General features: G+C 52.6%; 8 protein-coding genes across 8 annotated transcripts; 5 read left to right on the forward strand and 3 right to left on the reverse strand.

The window, feature by feature from the left end:
• Nucleotides 1-35: 35 nt before the first annotated feature.
• On the reverse strand, nt 36-1646 carry COCVIDRAFT_87117 (hypothetical protein; the record flags this gene model as incomplete). Its single annotated transcript, XM_014705849.1, has 2 exons — nt 36-131; nt 192-1646. The coding sequence occupies 2 exons, from the start codon at nt 1644-1646 to the stop codon at nt 36-38; spliced, it is 1551 nt and encodes a 516-aa protein (XP_014561335.1).
• A 577-nt stretch (nt 1647-2223) lies between these two features.
• On the reverse strand, nt 2224-3930 carry COCVIDRAFT_33679 (hypothetical protein; the record flags this gene model as incomplete). Its single annotated transcript, XM_014705850.1, has 1 exon — nt 2224-3930. One exon carries the CDS (start codon nt 3928-3930, stop codon nt 2224-2226), a length of 1707 nt encoding a protein of 568 aa, XP_014561336.1.
• Nucleotides 3931-4581: 651 nt separating this feature from the next.
• On the forward strand, nt 4582-8994 carry COCVIDRAFT_87047 (hypothetical protein; the record flags this gene model as incomplete). The annotated part of the gene is made up of 3 exons (XM_014705851.1): nt 4582-4978; nt 5037-6377; nt 6428-8994. 3 exons carry the CDS (start codon nt 4582-4584, stop codon nt 8992-8994), a joined length of 4305 nt encoding a protein of 1434 aa, XP_014561337.1.
• Nucleotides 8995-10268: 1274 nt separating this feature from the next.
• On the forward strand, nt 10269-10856 carry COCVIDRAFT_87110 (hypothetical protein; the record flags this gene model as incomplete). Its single annotated transcript, XM_014705852.1, has 1 exon — nt 10269-10856. One exon carries the CDS (start codon nt 10269-10271, stop codon nt 10854-10856), a length of 588 nt encoding a protein of 195 aa, XP_014561338.1.
• A 963-nt stretch (nt 10857-11819) lies between these two features.
• COCVIDRAFT_56497 (hypothetical protein) lies at nt 11820-12402 on the reverse strand (the record flags this gene model as incomplete). The annotated part of the gene is made up of 3 exons (XM_014705853.1): nt 11820-11923; nt 11972-12189; nt 12242-12402. Coding segments are annotated over 3 exons (483 nt in total), but the record flags the coding sequence as incomplete, so codon positions are not given.
• Nucleotides 12403-12966: 564 nt separating this feature from the next.
• COCVIDRAFT_86959 (hypothetical protein) lies at nt 12967-13195 on the forward strand (the record flags this gene model as incomplete). The annotated part of the gene is made up of 2 exons (XM_014705854.1): nt 12967-13093; nt 13146-13195. The coding sequence occupies 2 exons, from the start codon at nt 12967-12969 to the stop codon at nt 13193-13195; spliced, it is 177 nt and encodes a 58-aa protein (XP_014561340.1).
• Nucleotides 13196-13448: 253 nt separating this feature from the next.
• COCVIDRAFT_47473 (hypothetical protein) lies at nt 13449-13739 on the forward strand (the record flags this gene model as incomplete). Its single annotated transcript, XM_014705855.1, has 2 exons — nt 13449-13625; nt 13653-13739. Coding segments are annotated over 2 exons (264 nt in total), but the record flags the coding sequence as incomplete, so codon positions are not given.
• A 34-nt stretch (nt 13740-13773) lies between these two features.
• Nucleotides 13774-14235, forward strand: COCVIDRAFT_86718 (hypothetical protein; the record flags this gene model as incomplete). The annotated part of the gene is made up of 1 exon (XM_014705856.1): nt 13774-14235. A coding segment is annotated over one exon (462 nt), but the record flags the coding sequence as incomplete, so codon positions are not given.
• Between the last annotated feature and the right edge of the window lie 1749 nt (nt 14236-15984).

Raw genomic sequence — 15984 nt, forward strand, 5'->3', positions numbered from 1 at the left:
ACACCGTGGGGAAAAAGAAAAGTAATGCCAATAACCTAATCTGCAGCGTGCAGGTCAACAAAAATGTTGATAGCGGCAACGAGAACTTCTGCGAAAATCAGAATAATTACAATCCACTCGAGTAGTTCACCCTGTGTTCCTCGTTAGCCAGGCTCGTCTTCAAGATATGGGCGGGCAAAAGCCCAACTTACATGTGTTACAGTCAGCTGATCCTTCAGCACAGCAAGCAGATCACCAATGACGTTCAACCTTTCGGTCAAGAGACTGACACGCTGATCCATTTCCAAATAGCTTCTCACCGCCTGGTAGACCGGGTCCAGTTGTGGCTCTGCCCACATCAGCTCCGGCGCATCGAGAACAGATCCTTGCAAATGTATACTAATGCGGAGGATGAACAGCTCTCCTATCTGCATGTTGATCTGTTTCTTGTTGAGATTGATCTTTCCCGAGCTCGCAATCTCGGCTGGAATGTCCTTGGTTTCGTCAATCGTGTTGTCCACTAGGTCTTCGAATAGCGACGTCTTAACACTCTGAGACAGTCCGTGACTGATGGCGAGCTTGATCATGTAGTTTTTCTTGTCGCGCAGACTGATGAAATCGTTGTATATCCGGGCCTGGTATTCGCGTGTGTAGTAGAAATTGAATTCTTCCGTCTCAATCTCATCCTTGCCGAGCTTGTCCACCTCGAACTTTGCAATCTCCTTGAGGAATTTCTTCTCTTCTTGGAGCGTCATGCCCCATAATACAACAGTTCCGTATTCGAAAAGAAAGACTTCTGGTGTATGTACGCGTGTATCGAAGTCAGGTGTGTCCATTGGGGGGTCGGAATCGGCATGGGTGATGGAAGGACGTCTCTGGCTCACGGCTTGCTCGTTGGTAATATCGGGCGCATCACCGCCATCATGTAAGTCGATAATGTCCTGTCTTCTCCGCTCATTCTCGTGTTCTACTTCAATCGCGCTGTCTGAGAATCTCCTTGGTCTTTCCTCTGGATAGTCGCCCAATACGGCAGTACTACTAATCTCCTCTGGACCCTTCGTTGAACCGTAGCTGTATGGCGAGTATATGCACTCATCAAAACGCTTGGGCAAAGCGCCTCTTGTCTTCTGCTTTCCCTTCAGAAATCGCATCATCTCGTCAAGTTTGTAGGAAGCAGCAGTGCAATATGCCGTCACTCTGGGTAACCGTTCTCTGTCTGCTTTTCCAAGCCTTGCAGCATCTCTTCTTGCGGTGGGGTCTTTGATGCGCGTGTATTGCACATATACGTCGCGTCCACTCTCCTCGTCTTCGGCCTCATCGGCAGCCGGATCGGGGAGGAGCTTCAGTTTCTGGGCAGTCCTCGTCGTTCTTTGCGGACCAATCTTGGGCACCGGCGCGGGAGGTATCCGAGCAGGAGCGCCTGAACTGTTTCTCCTCCGTAGCTTGCTGTTCAAGGTCGACAGCATTGGCTGCCCGCCTTGGGTCGTGGCAGCATGACCCGAAGAGGACGCGCCGTGGGATAACGAGCGAGGCGAGGAGGGTTTGGGGCTGGTGGATAGAACGGTCGGGTTGAAAGTGACGGTGCGCTGAGGTTTATGGGGTGTTGCTCGACTTGAGCTCGACATTGACGACACCAAGGGAGTCGTCTCCGTAGCTTGTGATGCCATGACAGGCTATGTGTTTGTGTTGCACGTCAAATTGATGGTCAGTAGTGGAAGAGTGAATTGCGACGGAAGACGACAACGGTGCAATGGTAGATTCCGGGTGTCGGCAGCGCCAAAATGACGGTGGCAGACGCGGAAGCTGTTGCTTCACTGAGACTTTGAAGCCATGACGTTGTAAGGATCTTAGCTTTCGCCTAACGGCACGGACGGGGTCCACGTGCAAGTGAACGACCGCTACATGCAGGACCGTTGATAAAAACCAACTGGATCCCGGGCGCCATCTTGAACGCTCTGTGGCTTGCTTGCATCCAATGCTTCATGTGCCTGCCATGAATCCAAAGCAAGCAGGCCGTCATCATCACTATCCCCGCATCTGCACGAGCATTGCGCAATGACACGCGTCGGCTCGAAGTGGTCAAGTATGATTGCACAAGGCCCGCAGTTTACCGCAACAGGCTTTTGCCATGTTTTGCTTTGCGAAAAGAGTCCCATCGAGTTCGCGTAGCACACGCACATATGACAAGACTAGGTGTGTGCGATGTGTAAAAACTATTTCTTGAGTACAATACATGAACGTAAATTACAACTCCGTGATCTCAGACTCAGTCTCAAGGCCACCGACATTACCATCCTTTGATACAACAACCCAGTCTTCGTCGGACTTGGCTACCTTGGCCTCATTGCCTTGCTGAGCAATGCCGACCTCACCGAGCAAATAGCGCCCAAAATACAAAAGCGCATCCAGCATCTCCTCTCCTGTTGGAATAATGTTCTCTTTTGGTAGCAAGAACCCATAACTGCCTGTGTCTCTTAGCTTGACCTGGTAAGAATATTTTACTTTCATCTCATGGTAGAAGAAATCGAGTGCGCTACCGCCAGCCGACTCGATGCGCGGAAAGATCTTCTTCTTTTCGTTGTAGAACGCCACATTGCCTTCACATGCAGACGTCACCTTGTACGTCTGACCTTTGCGGGAGACGCGGATAGCCTTGGCCAAGCCCATGGCGAGCTCTTCAAGGTCTTCAATGGCAGGTGGTTCTTCATGGCACGAGTAGCTATACGGATACAGGATCTGTTGTGAGTATGAGTGCAGGTCCAGGAAGCCCACAAACTCAACATTGTTGTTTTCAGTCTCATTTCTTGCCCATGCAGCGAAGCGTGCGGATTCGACGCCTTCGAATGGTGCATCACCAGGAAAAGATTCACTGCAGGGGCTTGACTGCGCTGATTCACCGTCCCACATGTACGGATAGCTGCGATCGAGGTCTACGCCGTTGCAGAAACGCAGTCTGGTAGGTTGGCGATTCTTGCGCCATAGACGGTCCGTCTCCCACGTAAAGACGTAGCCATCTGGGTTCAAGGTTGGGACGAATACAAAGTCGAATTCTTCCAACAGGCGCGTCATCTCGCGGTCCTTTCCGTAGGCATTGATGAAGCTCCAGGCCAGGTAGTTGACTGTGCTAGTCGATATCCACTCACGGGCATGTATACCGCCTGTGACGAGGATGGTCTTCCTTGGTTGCGATGGTTCATCGTCGTTGGTGGGGTGCACACCGACACGCAGGGCGGGCATTTCGCGGCCTTGGTAGCTGATGCCAACATTGATGCGGCGGACGTGGGTAGTAAACATGGAGGCCATGAGACTCATCCACGGATTGATGACGGACAGGGGCTGGTAATCCTGGAAGAAGACATGGCCTTTGCCGGCCCGCGGCGATGGGCGGAGATTCGGGGAAAAGCGGTCATCGTGGTGAGATGGGGCAGAGGCGGGGGGTGGGTATGAATTAAAGATTGCCTGTGCGAGGCCCAGGTCCTGTAGCAGTGGCTCGTGGGCATGGTGGAGCGATGGCGGGAGCAGGTCGAGAAGGGAAGGTAGGACGTCCTTTGCGATGCGCACATCGGCCCAGTCCTGATTGAATTCCCAAACGTCGAGGAAGAGGATGTCGGCGGCCTTTGCGAATGCGGTAGCCTCATCGGCGGTGCGGATCTTGAATCTCAACACAATGTCGTCGCCATACTGGGCGGCCAGGCCAGAGCCCAATGGACTGGCTACAGCAGGAGTTTGGTTGTCGCCATGTAGGCGCTTCTGGTCGGCGGGTAGGGCCCATATCCTACGGATGATGGCGTCGGACAGGCGGCGCCATGGTCGTGGTGACGCGTTGTGGGCCGAGGCGTAGGTGCCTTGGGTATCGTACTGGAGCGGCGATGTGGTGTCGTGCGGGGCGGCGAGGGTAAAAGAAGGCGAGAGGCACAGCAGGCTCAGGACAGCAAGCGTGGGCCGGCGCATGGCGAGAGAGCAGTGTCGCTGGCCAGGCTACGAGCTGCTCGGGGTGACGTCGCGTTGGGCGGAGAAAAGAAGGGTGTCTAGTGGTCTAGTGTCGATGTAGTGTCTGGCCCATCCGTCGGCCTGTCGGGCTGCCGGTTGGGATGCCGGGGCAGAACGTGGCAGATGTGGCTGAGAGCGGATCGGTGTGGCTTGCGCGTGTGCATTTGTGCGTGTGTGTGGCTGGTGCTGGCGGCCTCTCCACCGCGCGCTGCACAAAGAGTACCAGTGCGCCCGCCAGTGCCTGGAGACAGCGGATGCCCTCCGGCCTGGCGCCTCTTCGTCCACACCCCCCTATACAGTTTACTTACCTACAGTCCCAGAAAAAAAACCGCTCCAGTGACGTCGGCTGCCCCTCTGCCCCAGTCCGGCTACGCGTGCATCCATCGTGCCCAGTCTCTGACCCGCCCATCCCAGCATCGCTCTCTCTCACTCAGCCTTACCGCACTGCTGCTCACCCCCCTACACAAGCCAACACGTCCCCCGTAAACACTCGTCCACGTCCACGTCCACGTCCACGGCCACGCCTCCTGCCTACCTCCCTCTCTGCTGTGCCATGTGCCGCATCGTGACGCAATTCCTGCCTTCATGAGCTGCTAGTCGGCGCGAGCAGCCATGCCTCTGCGCTCTCTCCGCCCGAACCGCAGCGAACGAGACCTCAAGCGGCGGAGCACCCTCGATCCGGCGGGCCTCTTCAGGCGCGCCGACAAGGACTCGCACTTTGCAAAGTCCACCGACAACCTCGACTCTACTACTCGCATCGCAGCCTCGGAAGATGGCTACCGCCCAACTTCGTCCGACATGGCGCGGCCCTCAACCGGCCACGACGCTGACTCCCCACCTTCTCCGCCTGTACAGGAGCACACGCCCAACACCAGGCGCTTCAGTCTGATGCGCTTCCGCCATGCCTCGGACTCGCAGCTCTCCACCAGGGCAAAGGAGCAGGCCGGCAACCATGGCCATGACCAGGACAATGCTCCGCCCGTCCCTGCTGTGCCTGCAACCCCCGCGAGTATGTACCAGTACCGCCAGTCTTCGCATACCTCGTACTGACGTAGAACTCGTAATAGCGCCCGCCATCATCACCACCGCACCCACCGTGACGGACCACGAGGACTATGCCAAGCCCACGCCCAAGAGGAGCCGCATGCAGCAACTTGCGCTGCGACGACGCTCCTTCGACCCTAGCCTAGCCGACAAGCCCACCACTTTGCGCAAGTCCATGGAGCGAAAGCGGCGACCCCTCGGCTTTGGAAAGGGCAATGGCAATGTTCACGACGACCAGAACGAGCACCCGCTACCATGCAGGCAGCGCCTTCCAGATGTGCTTGCAGACCCACGTGAATCAGTCGAAAGCACAAACTCCTTGGCCCCTCCTGCTACTAGAGCATCCGAATCCTCCAGGTCAGACGGAAGCTCCGGCGGCCACGTCTCCTTCGAAAACCCCCAGCGACCCAGCCACCCGGCTCGGACGGGTACCGGCCGCTTCACCTTTGGCCGCCGGAAGCAACGGGCATCGTTATTCCCCCTCCCCATGAAGGTCGAGCCTCCACAGTTCCCCGACACCGCACCTGCCACCCCACGTGCCTCGACCGGGGCAAGGAGTACGGCCTCGAATCAACACTCGCCACCAGGAAGTCCGCCGCTGACTGCGCGCCGTGTCGACCATGGGGATTCAGGGGCACAGACGCCGCCAATCCCTCTTGCATCGCAAGTTGCTCTAGCTGCTGGTGCTTTGAATTTGGCCTCACCCGGTTCAGGCACTCTCCTTCGCAACGATTCGTACAGATCATCTCGCTCGGCCCACTCCTCGGGAAACAACAACGGTGCTGCTCGCTTAGGGCTCCGAGGACGCTCATCGACAATGGGTTCATTAGACGCGCGATCTGAGGACGCTGGATCTCCCACACCACCCGGAGGTCCCAGTGGCAGGACTTCAATATCGACTGCTGGAAGAAGTAGTTTCAGCAATCTTTTTGGCCTCGGATCGAGATTTCGACAGAACTCTGAGCCACATTCGCCTCGACATGGCGCATCTGCTCACGGCTTCTTAGGAAACTCTGCCCTGTCCTCCCATCAAAACTCAATGAACATTAGTCGAGAAACATTGATCCTACCGGAGCGCGAAGAGGGCGAGACCCCAGGAAGATATCTGGAACGAATCGAAGCAAACAATTTTGACAAAAGCGTTGTCGCCAGTTACCTCAGCAAGACTGATGACCCTTTTTTGCTTGCGGTATTGCGAAGCTACATGCGCAAGTTTGCTTTCTTCGGTGACCCCATTGACATGGCTATTCGCAAGTTGCTCATGCAGGTCGAGCTGCCCAGGGAGGCGCAGCAGATTGACCGTGTTCTTCAGGGCTTCGCTGACCGCTATCATGAGTGCAACCCCGGCATTTACATCAATACAGGTAATGCTACTCTCCCCATAAGACATGTTCATGCTTCTAACGTACCATAGACAAAGCATACTTTATATCCTTCTCCATCATCATTCTCCACACTGACGTCTTCAACAAGAACAACAAAAGAAAAATGCAGAGGCCAGACTACATCAAGAACTCGTCTTGTGAAGGTGTATCGGCCGATGTCCTGGGCTGCTTCTATGACAACATCGTATACACCCCTTTTATCCATATTGACGATGAGGTTGACTTGAAAAACATTACTTCGAAGAAAAGCAAGAGGACAGCTGTACTCAAGGGATCAATGAATGATCCCGCGAGAAAGGCGGCGAAAGAGCCCATCGATCCGTACACCTTGATTTTCGAGGGTAAGCTCGACGCGCTTCGTCCCACTATTCGAGACGTGATGCAATTGGATGACCCCTACAACTACACCGGAACTGCGGCAACACTAGATACTAAGAATATCTACAAGCTGTTTTCAAGGTACGGTGTAATCCAGATTGTGTCTTCCAGATCAAGGCCGGAGGCTTTCATGTCAGAAGCAGCCCAGGAAAACCCGCTCGGTACCTCAGTTGGAATTGTAGAAATGCCCGTGACCAAAGTTGGGATCCTATGGCGAAAGGACACGAAAAAGAAGAAGGCACGCTCGCCATGGCAAGAATGGGGTGCTGTGCTCACACGATCGGGGTTGTCCTTGTTCCGCAATTCTACATGGACGAGAAGCTTAATGAGCCAGCATGAGCAACATCTGAAACGCGGTGAAGCCGGCCCCGTAGTGTTCCAGCCAGCCCTGCCAGACTTCAAACAAGATCACATCATACCGATGGATGGTGCTGTTGCACTGGTCGACAACACTTACAAGAAACATAAGCATGCTTTCGTCATGTTTTCAAAAGCCGGGGAGGAAACGTTTTTAGCTGATAGCGAGAAGGATTTGAATGAGTGGCTGGGTGTGCTGAACTATACTGCCGCATTCGAGACTCTTGGTGTTCGCTCCAGAGGCATGATTGGTGGCTTGTACGAAGGGCAGAGGAACCGGGGCATGAGGCGTCTAGAGTCTTCGCATTCAACCAGGACAATACCGACAACCACTGGCGAGGTGACGGTCCAAAGCGGAAAGATTGACAGCCAGTTTGCACAGCAAATGATGAACGCCCGGAAAGACCTCATGCAGGTGCGCATATCCGAATCCGAGGACAAGCTGACCTCGGCTATCAAAGAGTTAGAAGCACGCTTGAGAGATGCTAGACATCTTCAGATTCTTGCGCCTATTCAGCCAAAGACGAGGGAGCTTATTATTCATGCTGCAGGGCGCTTATCAGCCAAGTTGAAATGGACCCGTATTGAGATTTGGCGGATGAAGTGTCACCGTGACATCTTGGCCCAGGAACTCGAAGATGAAAGGCAGGGGGGCATCGACAGACAAGCACAGACCGATCGAGCTTCAGAAGCCCATCAGCCACAGATTTCCCCTCAGCAATCTCACCGAGGCTCCAAAGTCAATAGTCTGGCAAGGTTGACTTCGAAAACCAGCTCACTTACCAGCGGAAACAAGCCAGCCCCATTGTCTCCTGGCTTGTCGGGTCGGCCAGAGACCAAGTCCTCCAGGGAAACAGAATTTGGTGGGGATGAAGCGTTCAAGACACCGCCAGAAACATCTCGGCAATCCAGTCCTAATGATCCGTCTGCTCACTTCCATATAGCTCCAATATCAATGAGCCCCACGACATCGGACCGTCGAAGTTCATTTGCAAGCTCTTCTGCACGATCGCCGTCTTATGTCGCTGGCCACCGGCCTTCTATATCGACCACAGGTGATGGCACAGCGGATTCGGATTCGGAGTCTGACTCTGAGAACGGGTCGCAGTATGCCACTCCACCCCCTGGCGAAGTGGAAGAGTTGGATTCCAAACTACCCGAGGTATCACCAACGGGCACAACTCGACCAGAGGCCGGCATTGAACCCGACGGCGAACAAGCACTTGCCGCTTTGGCGGGCTCGCCTAGATCACATACTAGACAAAAAAGAAGCTTACACCGCACTCTTCGAGAGTCTCGTGGTAGCTCATCACACCGTCGTGGTCACAAGAGCAGAGACTCTGCATCTACGATTGCCAGTGACACCACCGAAAGTGAGGGACTAGCGCGTGGCAAGGGCAGCTTTACTGTCCATGGCAAAAAAGCATCTGTCATCCAGTTTGGTGCTGACTGGCAGAACATGACAGCAGAAGAGCGACTGAAGACCAAGAAGCAGCTCCAAGAAGCAGCTGAGGCAGCATCCGCCGATGAAAGAGATGGTAGTGTTGCTAGTGGTACTGCAGCAATTCCATGGTCTCCGGGAAGCGACAACATCGACCCCTTCGCCGTTCGGAAGCTATCGGCAGACACGACAAAGCAGCGACACGTCTCATCTCAAACGATAACCCCTGCGAACTTCCGTGAGGCATTCAAGATTGACGAATCCGACTCGGACAGCGCAGCTTCAGACATGAGTGATATCGCGGAAGAGTCGACGCCGAGTCAACGAGCGGCTGATGATAAGCATGCCACAAAAGCCAACAGCCCCCTTGCTGAGCATGTTGAGCGGCCCCCACAGAGTCCCATGACCACTGCAGCTTAGCTTCAATAACTTTATACCTTGTTGCATTCGTTTGGATTTCAAAAGTGGATTTATAGCATGTTGGCGCCGCTTAAGCGGATACACTTTTTTTCTTTCTTTTGTCAACTTTATATACTTTTCCAAGGGCTCATATGCACCTTCACATCTAGCATGGCGTACTTAGGCACCGGACTGAAAACGCAGCAGGGGCGCGTTACTTGTATAGACGGACTCTTGGGAACGGTGTTTTTTCGAGCACATGGCCCATTGACGCCACCCGAGAGTTAGGATAGTGCGCATGACTGATACCAGGGTGAACGCCGCGGTGTTTTGGCGGAGATTTCGTGTAGTAGTGAAGCAGAATTGACTAGTCGCCTCATATGCCGTGCATGTAATGGATGATCAGGGTTGGTTGCGAGTGTATGGATTGATGCACAAAAGGTGCGCAGTGGTAGGGATATGCTAGTGGACCTGCGGGATAGCTCTTGATCCACGTGCTCGCCCCGCTTTGGGCGACATTGTACATATTGATATGTACATACACAGATGATGAAGCCACACCTCCTTCCTGCCCCCACTTGCCTTGCCACAGGAACAGGAGCATACATGCAATCCTCCTTCTTTATGATTTCCTGTCAGACCTCACACAGCAGTAACACAGGCTAAATCAGCTGAGGACTTGCGGCATTGAGCAACTACTGCAAACTCCTTACCACCTCCCCCTTTCTCCTCTGAAGTATCCAGCCACCAAGGCACGCAAGTTTCGCATGCCAGAAATGCGTGCCTGTTTTCCGAGAAATCCAACCACGGCAAGCCATATGATTGGACCGTGTTCCGAACGTATTCGGGGCAGGGTACACAATCGGGTTATAGTGGGGGCTGATAAGCGAACCGACGACGTGGGTAACCAGTCTGCTCAAACCCCAAGTGTCGCGAGCCAAACGTCAACATCGTGTCACCGCCTGGATGATACAGGGACACTGTGGGGTATTTTGCCTTGTTATCCGTTTTGCGCCTGGGCAAAAAGGTGTTCGTGATAGGACTGTGAGGCGTTTATATATAAGGACGTTGTAATGCTATCGCTGATCACTTACTTTCTACAGTGTTTTACAGTCACTTCGTTTCTCTCTCTCTCTCGCTCTCTTCATTCAGTCGCTACACTCCCCCCTCTGGCTAGGGCCTTAGCTTCCATTCTTTAAACCATAGTCTCTTTTATTTTTCGTTCTTACGAAAATAACCCCATATTCTTTATTTAAACAAGTTATATAACATTTTTTTCCGTCAAACACAGAAAAATGTACACCAACGCCCTTACTGCATTTGCGCTCTTCGGCAGCCTTGCCAGCGCCCTGCCCGCAGCTAATCTGAGCGCGCGCCAAAACAAGCCCTGCTTCGTCATCGGCAACCAGCAGCTCCCTGCCGAGACGAGCGCAGTCGTGGACCAAATCCAAGGCAGCGTCACGTGCAACGCCAACGCCAAAACAATCGACAACATCCCCGACGTAACCTCTGGCGGCCAAACCTTTTCCCAAATCAACTTTGCCTCCTCAGGCCAGGGCCCCCTCGCCTTCTCCCTCGGCCTCTTCGAAACCGCAACGCCCCTTGCAGAATCCAACCTCGAGGCTTTCCAAGACGCCCTCAACGTCTACCACGCCACCGAAGCCGGTCTGCGCAGCGAGGGCAGCGCCCAAGTCAACTCCATTAAGGTCCCCAAGTTCTTCCTCCAAATGCAGATTTCGAGGATCGAAACTGCGCTCGGTAGGGCGCCTACTGCTCCCGGTCTCCAGGTTGACCACTTGAGGGATAAGATCAACGAGGCTGCCGGACGCGAGAGCCAGGATCTTAAGGATAAGGTTACGCAGTTGGCGACACAGTTGCAGTAAGAGTTTTTGTTTTGTTTTTGGTGGAGTATGAAGTGTGGATATGGATGGGGCGAGTGAGAGAGATTTGATTGTATCACTACTACTACTTATATTATACCTGAATAGGAAGGAGGGAGAGAGAGAAATCATTAACATGGTTTTATACCAACCCTTGTTTTTTTATGTTTTCCGCGTGCATGATGAGTGATGCCTTGTTTACTGGTGATACGTTGGGTGATCTTTTTGATGCGTTTGAATCGGAGTCGGGCCGATACACGACTTGTTCTAGATGTGTTTCAGGGTCGTGGTACTGGGGGGTGTCTGGGGCGATTTTGTGGTTGGGTTTGGCGCGCGCTTGTTGATGTTGTGATTTGACGGGAAAGCCAGATTCTTTCGAAAGGTGTCGATCGAGGAAGATATGTTCAATTCCCAGTCTACTGTACATCTTTGGTTGGGCACAATAATTCCAAAAACAACAAGTTTTAATCGCACGCGCCATTCAGATCCCTCTATCAATGATGTGCCATCTGTTGAACAGCATTCCATGCACTGGTCGAAAACTGGGGACGATTCTTGGCAGTTAGAGCAATCATCACAATGCCAATTTTCGTGATACCGCCTTAAGTCGCCTTCGAAGCCCCACGAGAAACCATTGAAGTATCTGTCTCTGAATGAAGATAGATCACGTTGAGTCAAACCTACCTCCCATTTGATGGAATGACATTCAGCACCCATGTTTTTTAGCTCATCCGAAACATGTTCATAGGCATAGTCATCCATGCATGACGGGTAGAAGTTCGGACTCTCGTCATATCGTTTCTCAAGCATATGTCGTTGCTTCCTATATCGTTCTGGTGCAATTCTGTACTTCCAAGTTGTATCGGATGAAGTCAGTGCCAACAGAGAAAAATCCGGTTGCGAATCTCTTCGGTACCTAAGCCAATCGTAGACTACACTTGCGATTGCGGGCTTGAGATACTGGTCTACGCAGCCTGTAGGATTGTGACCGGATATGGCATTATCTGCATGTGGGACGGGAGAACTTGGCGGGGATTCCAACCGGAAGCCGAGAGGCAACTTCGGAAGGTCTATAATCTTAGTTCGATTTCGTATAAGCGATCGTCTCATAAACTTACTTTGTAAGTTATTCAGATGCCTGTTGTACTTTGAGACGCGTCGATTGATTTCCCTCGCAACGCGTTCCTCGTCAAGAAGCGCACCGTTAAATATGACATCAGTCTTTTCGCCGTGCTGTGCCCTCACATGTACATGTGAAAGAACAACACTCCACTCTCGATCTGTAACCTTCTTCCGAATATTCCAAAGTTTGAAATGATTTTCATACTGCGCTTCGCTAGAGGATGGTCAGTCTCAGCCTTGCATAGCGTAGCAACATAATAACTTACGTGGCACTGAAGCCATGGACTTTGGACATCACATGCATCACGCCTTCAGGCCCTTCCAGTTTGCGATTCTGAAGGATGAAGAGGCGGTGGATGGTCTCGCGGTGTTGATCCCAAGTTGCGTTGTCGATTCTATCGGCGAGGACTCTTCGTGTTTGCTTCATCCTTGCGGGTGGCTAGTGGACTTGTTGAAAAAAAGTAAAATGCGAAAGTATGCAATTACAGAGGGAGAAAGGATAAAATTGAGATCGATAAAGAGGATGTTTGGTTGCAGCGTAAAACACTGTCCGGACGAGGTAGATATATTAGAGGTCCTCGCCAAAGCCGCCAAGTTGACCAATCATGCAAAACCTGAGTTTGGGGTCCAAGTAACACAAGGCCGCTGCCCTGCCCCCCTGCATGGAGTGCTTTCGTGCCCGACCAATCAAGAAAAACCTGAGTTCGAATTAGGCCAACCCGCTCTTTCGCCTCGAGTTTAGGTAGAGCTACTGGCCAATCAAGCAAAACCTGAGTTGTGCCAGCTACGTCCAAGCCTCAATGATCGCATCAGCGAAAGCTCATCACGATGAGGTATTAACCTAATGAGTAAATGGAGTATATACCCAATGTGGTAATAGCTGCAGACGAGCTGGCCGTATCGCTGCCGGCGATTGATATTAAGTTGCCTTTTACCACTGTCCGGACCATCGTCTTTGCCTACCAGACCGACCTTCATCCTTGCACACAACATGGCCTCTTTATGGACCATCGAAGCCATCATCGCATTTATCACCCTTCTTGTAACTTGCATCCCCATCGGATGTATGATACGCCGGATGATACGAGGAAAGCGTGTAAGGACTGGCAATGAGCTCGGTAAGACATTTACACAAAGATGTTATAGGGACATACTTACAAGACCTCGAAGACTTGGAAGGACGCGGCGAAATCGCTCTCGAGAGGCGCAATACGCTATGATCATCTCCCCCTGGATTTGGATTTTCATACGAAGCCTTACGACGTTGCCTTGGGCTGGAGTTTCCTCTCTTTATGGGTGGCAACAATAGATAATAGAAGAGAGGATAGAGGAACTAGGGAAGGAAAAGAAAGAAGAGGATCGGGCCAGTGTGTTTTACACATCGAGAGTCAAGGTCCTTCCATGACAAGGAGGTTGGACAGGGTAGAAGGGAGAGAAATTGTACAAGAAGTTTACCATATCCGTACAAAACCTATGCCACATACACAGTACGTTGTGTTGTGGTTGTGTATTCGTGCAAGGCGCCCATTCTACTCGTTGTACACGGAAGCGCATGTCAAAGGTCTGTTGAACGCTAATCTCGACGCTTTAGTACTCGTCCTCTTGGAACGAAGCTCCTGCTCTAGCACTTATTGGAAGTTAGTAGTCATTGTTGACTATTCCTCCTCTTGATAACAGTTCCGGGTATTGATACACGTCGAACGTCGGATGCTGAAGAGTATCGGACATCGGACGTCTGCCGAAGTAAGACCGGACGGGGGCTCGTTGCAGCCCCGGACCACATCTTCTTCAAACGGTGGTTCCTGTTCTCCACAAGTTCCTCTTGGAACACCTGCGTTATGGTTTAACAGATGTGCCGCCCCAGCCAAACTCCCCACCTGACAATGTCTTCAGCCCAGATCGGCCTACGAAGGATACATCTCTCCTTCAACGTTTGCAGTCGGCAAATCAACCCATCAGCGATAGTATGCACCCGCGCTATGATGGTGACGTTGAAGTCACTTCTTGTTGGAAAGTCTGGAGGGTCTTAACAGAGGCAGAATGCCAGAGGAATAAACCAACGAGGAAGCCTGGAATGTCATCAAAGACGAAGAATGGGCGACTGGGGACACGAGCTGAAAGTCAGAGGACCAGCATTGCGCTGTTTCTGAAGACATACCGTCTGCACCCTATACACTATTCCCATACAAGGCAGGATAGAGGCCGTATTTTCGCGATAGCCTTCGCATTCTCATTCGAGCCCAACAATTCGGTTGCATGACTCGCACACCCTTGGGGCTCACCTGCATGCATTTGGGCTCTCCGCATTCACTTGCCCCAGGTACGTTGTTGAAAGCCGAAAATTCCCCAGATGGAGATGTTGCACCCACTTGGCCGGCTACTTGCGGCGAGATATGCCTTGATCAAATAGCGCCCGAGCCCTAGTTGTATTAAGCTTAGCAGCAGCCAGCTAAGCTGGCGCCGCCCTCAAGATCCAGGCGTGCCGCCCAGAACCTTGGAGGTGGACAGCGTTGATTGGTGTGGTCCACGAAAGACATTATTATCTGATTGGCGTCGGGCGTCCCAGGCGCTACCCCACTTTCTATCAGCCGGTAGTAATCTAATCAGGTGTAGTGAGCTGGTTCGCATTCGAGCACGAGGGCAGTATGACGATCCTCCGAGCGCCCAGACTTTGGATGCTCCGACAAACCTCCCGCTGACATGGGTTGCATCGGTGCGTGCGATTTAGTGCAACAACGTCATTGATGGGTATTATGGCCGAGGGCGGGAGGCTACGCAAACGGTATGCACAGAAGAATATTGGAAGACCGCTAGAAGAGGGCATCGAACTGCTGTCAGCCCTCACATTCGGGTCTGTAGCATGCAGATCTCGTGAGCCTCGTGGCGAAGACGACTGCTTTAACCGTCTCCCATCCTAGCTGCCGTGTGGTGCAGTGGGCAGGAAGGATGAACCCTCAAGCGACGTGCCAGAACACCGGGAGTGAATCAGTCTATGATTCTAGCAATCTTCGCCGGCTTTCGGAGTGACGACAAGTGCAACCGTGCATGAAGCCTTGCGTGATGCTCCTCCTTTGGTGCATGGGGAATGGTATACCCGCATGCCTTGAATCAACAACAATGCAAGCCACATCTCGTCTGATTCGACAAAATATTGACCTAATGCCATGGATGCTCCCCAGAATCGTGTGATGTGGAGTAGATCTTGTGTAAATTCGCGCATGTTGGGACAAACTTCCATACGCGCTTCAGTCCAACCCAGCGATGTGTATGTGAGCCGTCGAAATACGCGGCTGCGCGGCAATGGCTTACTGAATTTAAGCTCCAGGCCCTGCGAGAACATCCTGGACAGTTGCAAGACCCTCAACATTGCCCGATGTGTAAGGGCCGAATGCGCCAAGGGCCCAGAGGCTACCGGCTGCACGCCAACGCTAGACAAGCCATGTCGTGGAGTCTCGAGCTGGGTCATGGCGCAGCACAGAACCTCTAGTAGTTTTTTTCTCGTTTGCTAATTGGCTTTTCAAGCTTCCATTACCATTCCTTGCAGCAATCTTTTATCTCTTGTGTGGGCGAACACCAGCGCGTCACGCAGAGAGCAGAGATCAGCAGCAGGGTGCGGACAAGACACCTGCTTGATGTTAGCAAAGAGCGTGGCTAGAGCTTCAGATAGAGGAGTCGACTCCACAGTTGCGCGTCCCAATTTTTAAACGCTAGGCCTCTCTCCATGGGGTTGGCAACGTGGAGAGAGCTATCGAGCCCCATACGGAGAAGAAATGTCTGATCAATGATGCGGCTCAAGAATAAGTGGAGCCCACCTACACAAGCTCTTCTAGCGCCACCAAGCAACGCCCACGATTGGCCGGTACTCTGCATCATCCGACATCAATCGGCAGCACTTTCGGAGGGATGGCGCGGGCCCTAACAGCCTTCCAGCCTACCACAACCTCCATCCGATGAAAATTTGCGGAGACTGGGGGCGTTAGCTATACGGGGACAATGCATTAGCACCAAG

Source organism: Bipolaris victoriae (assembly GCF_000527765.1).
Source record: "Bipolaris victoriae FI3 unplaced genomic scaffold scaffold_6, whole genome shotgun sequence".
Classification (NCBI taxonomy): Eukaryota; Fungi; Ascomycota; class Dothideomycetes; order Pleosporales; family Pleosporaceae; genus Bipolaris; species Bipolaris victoriae.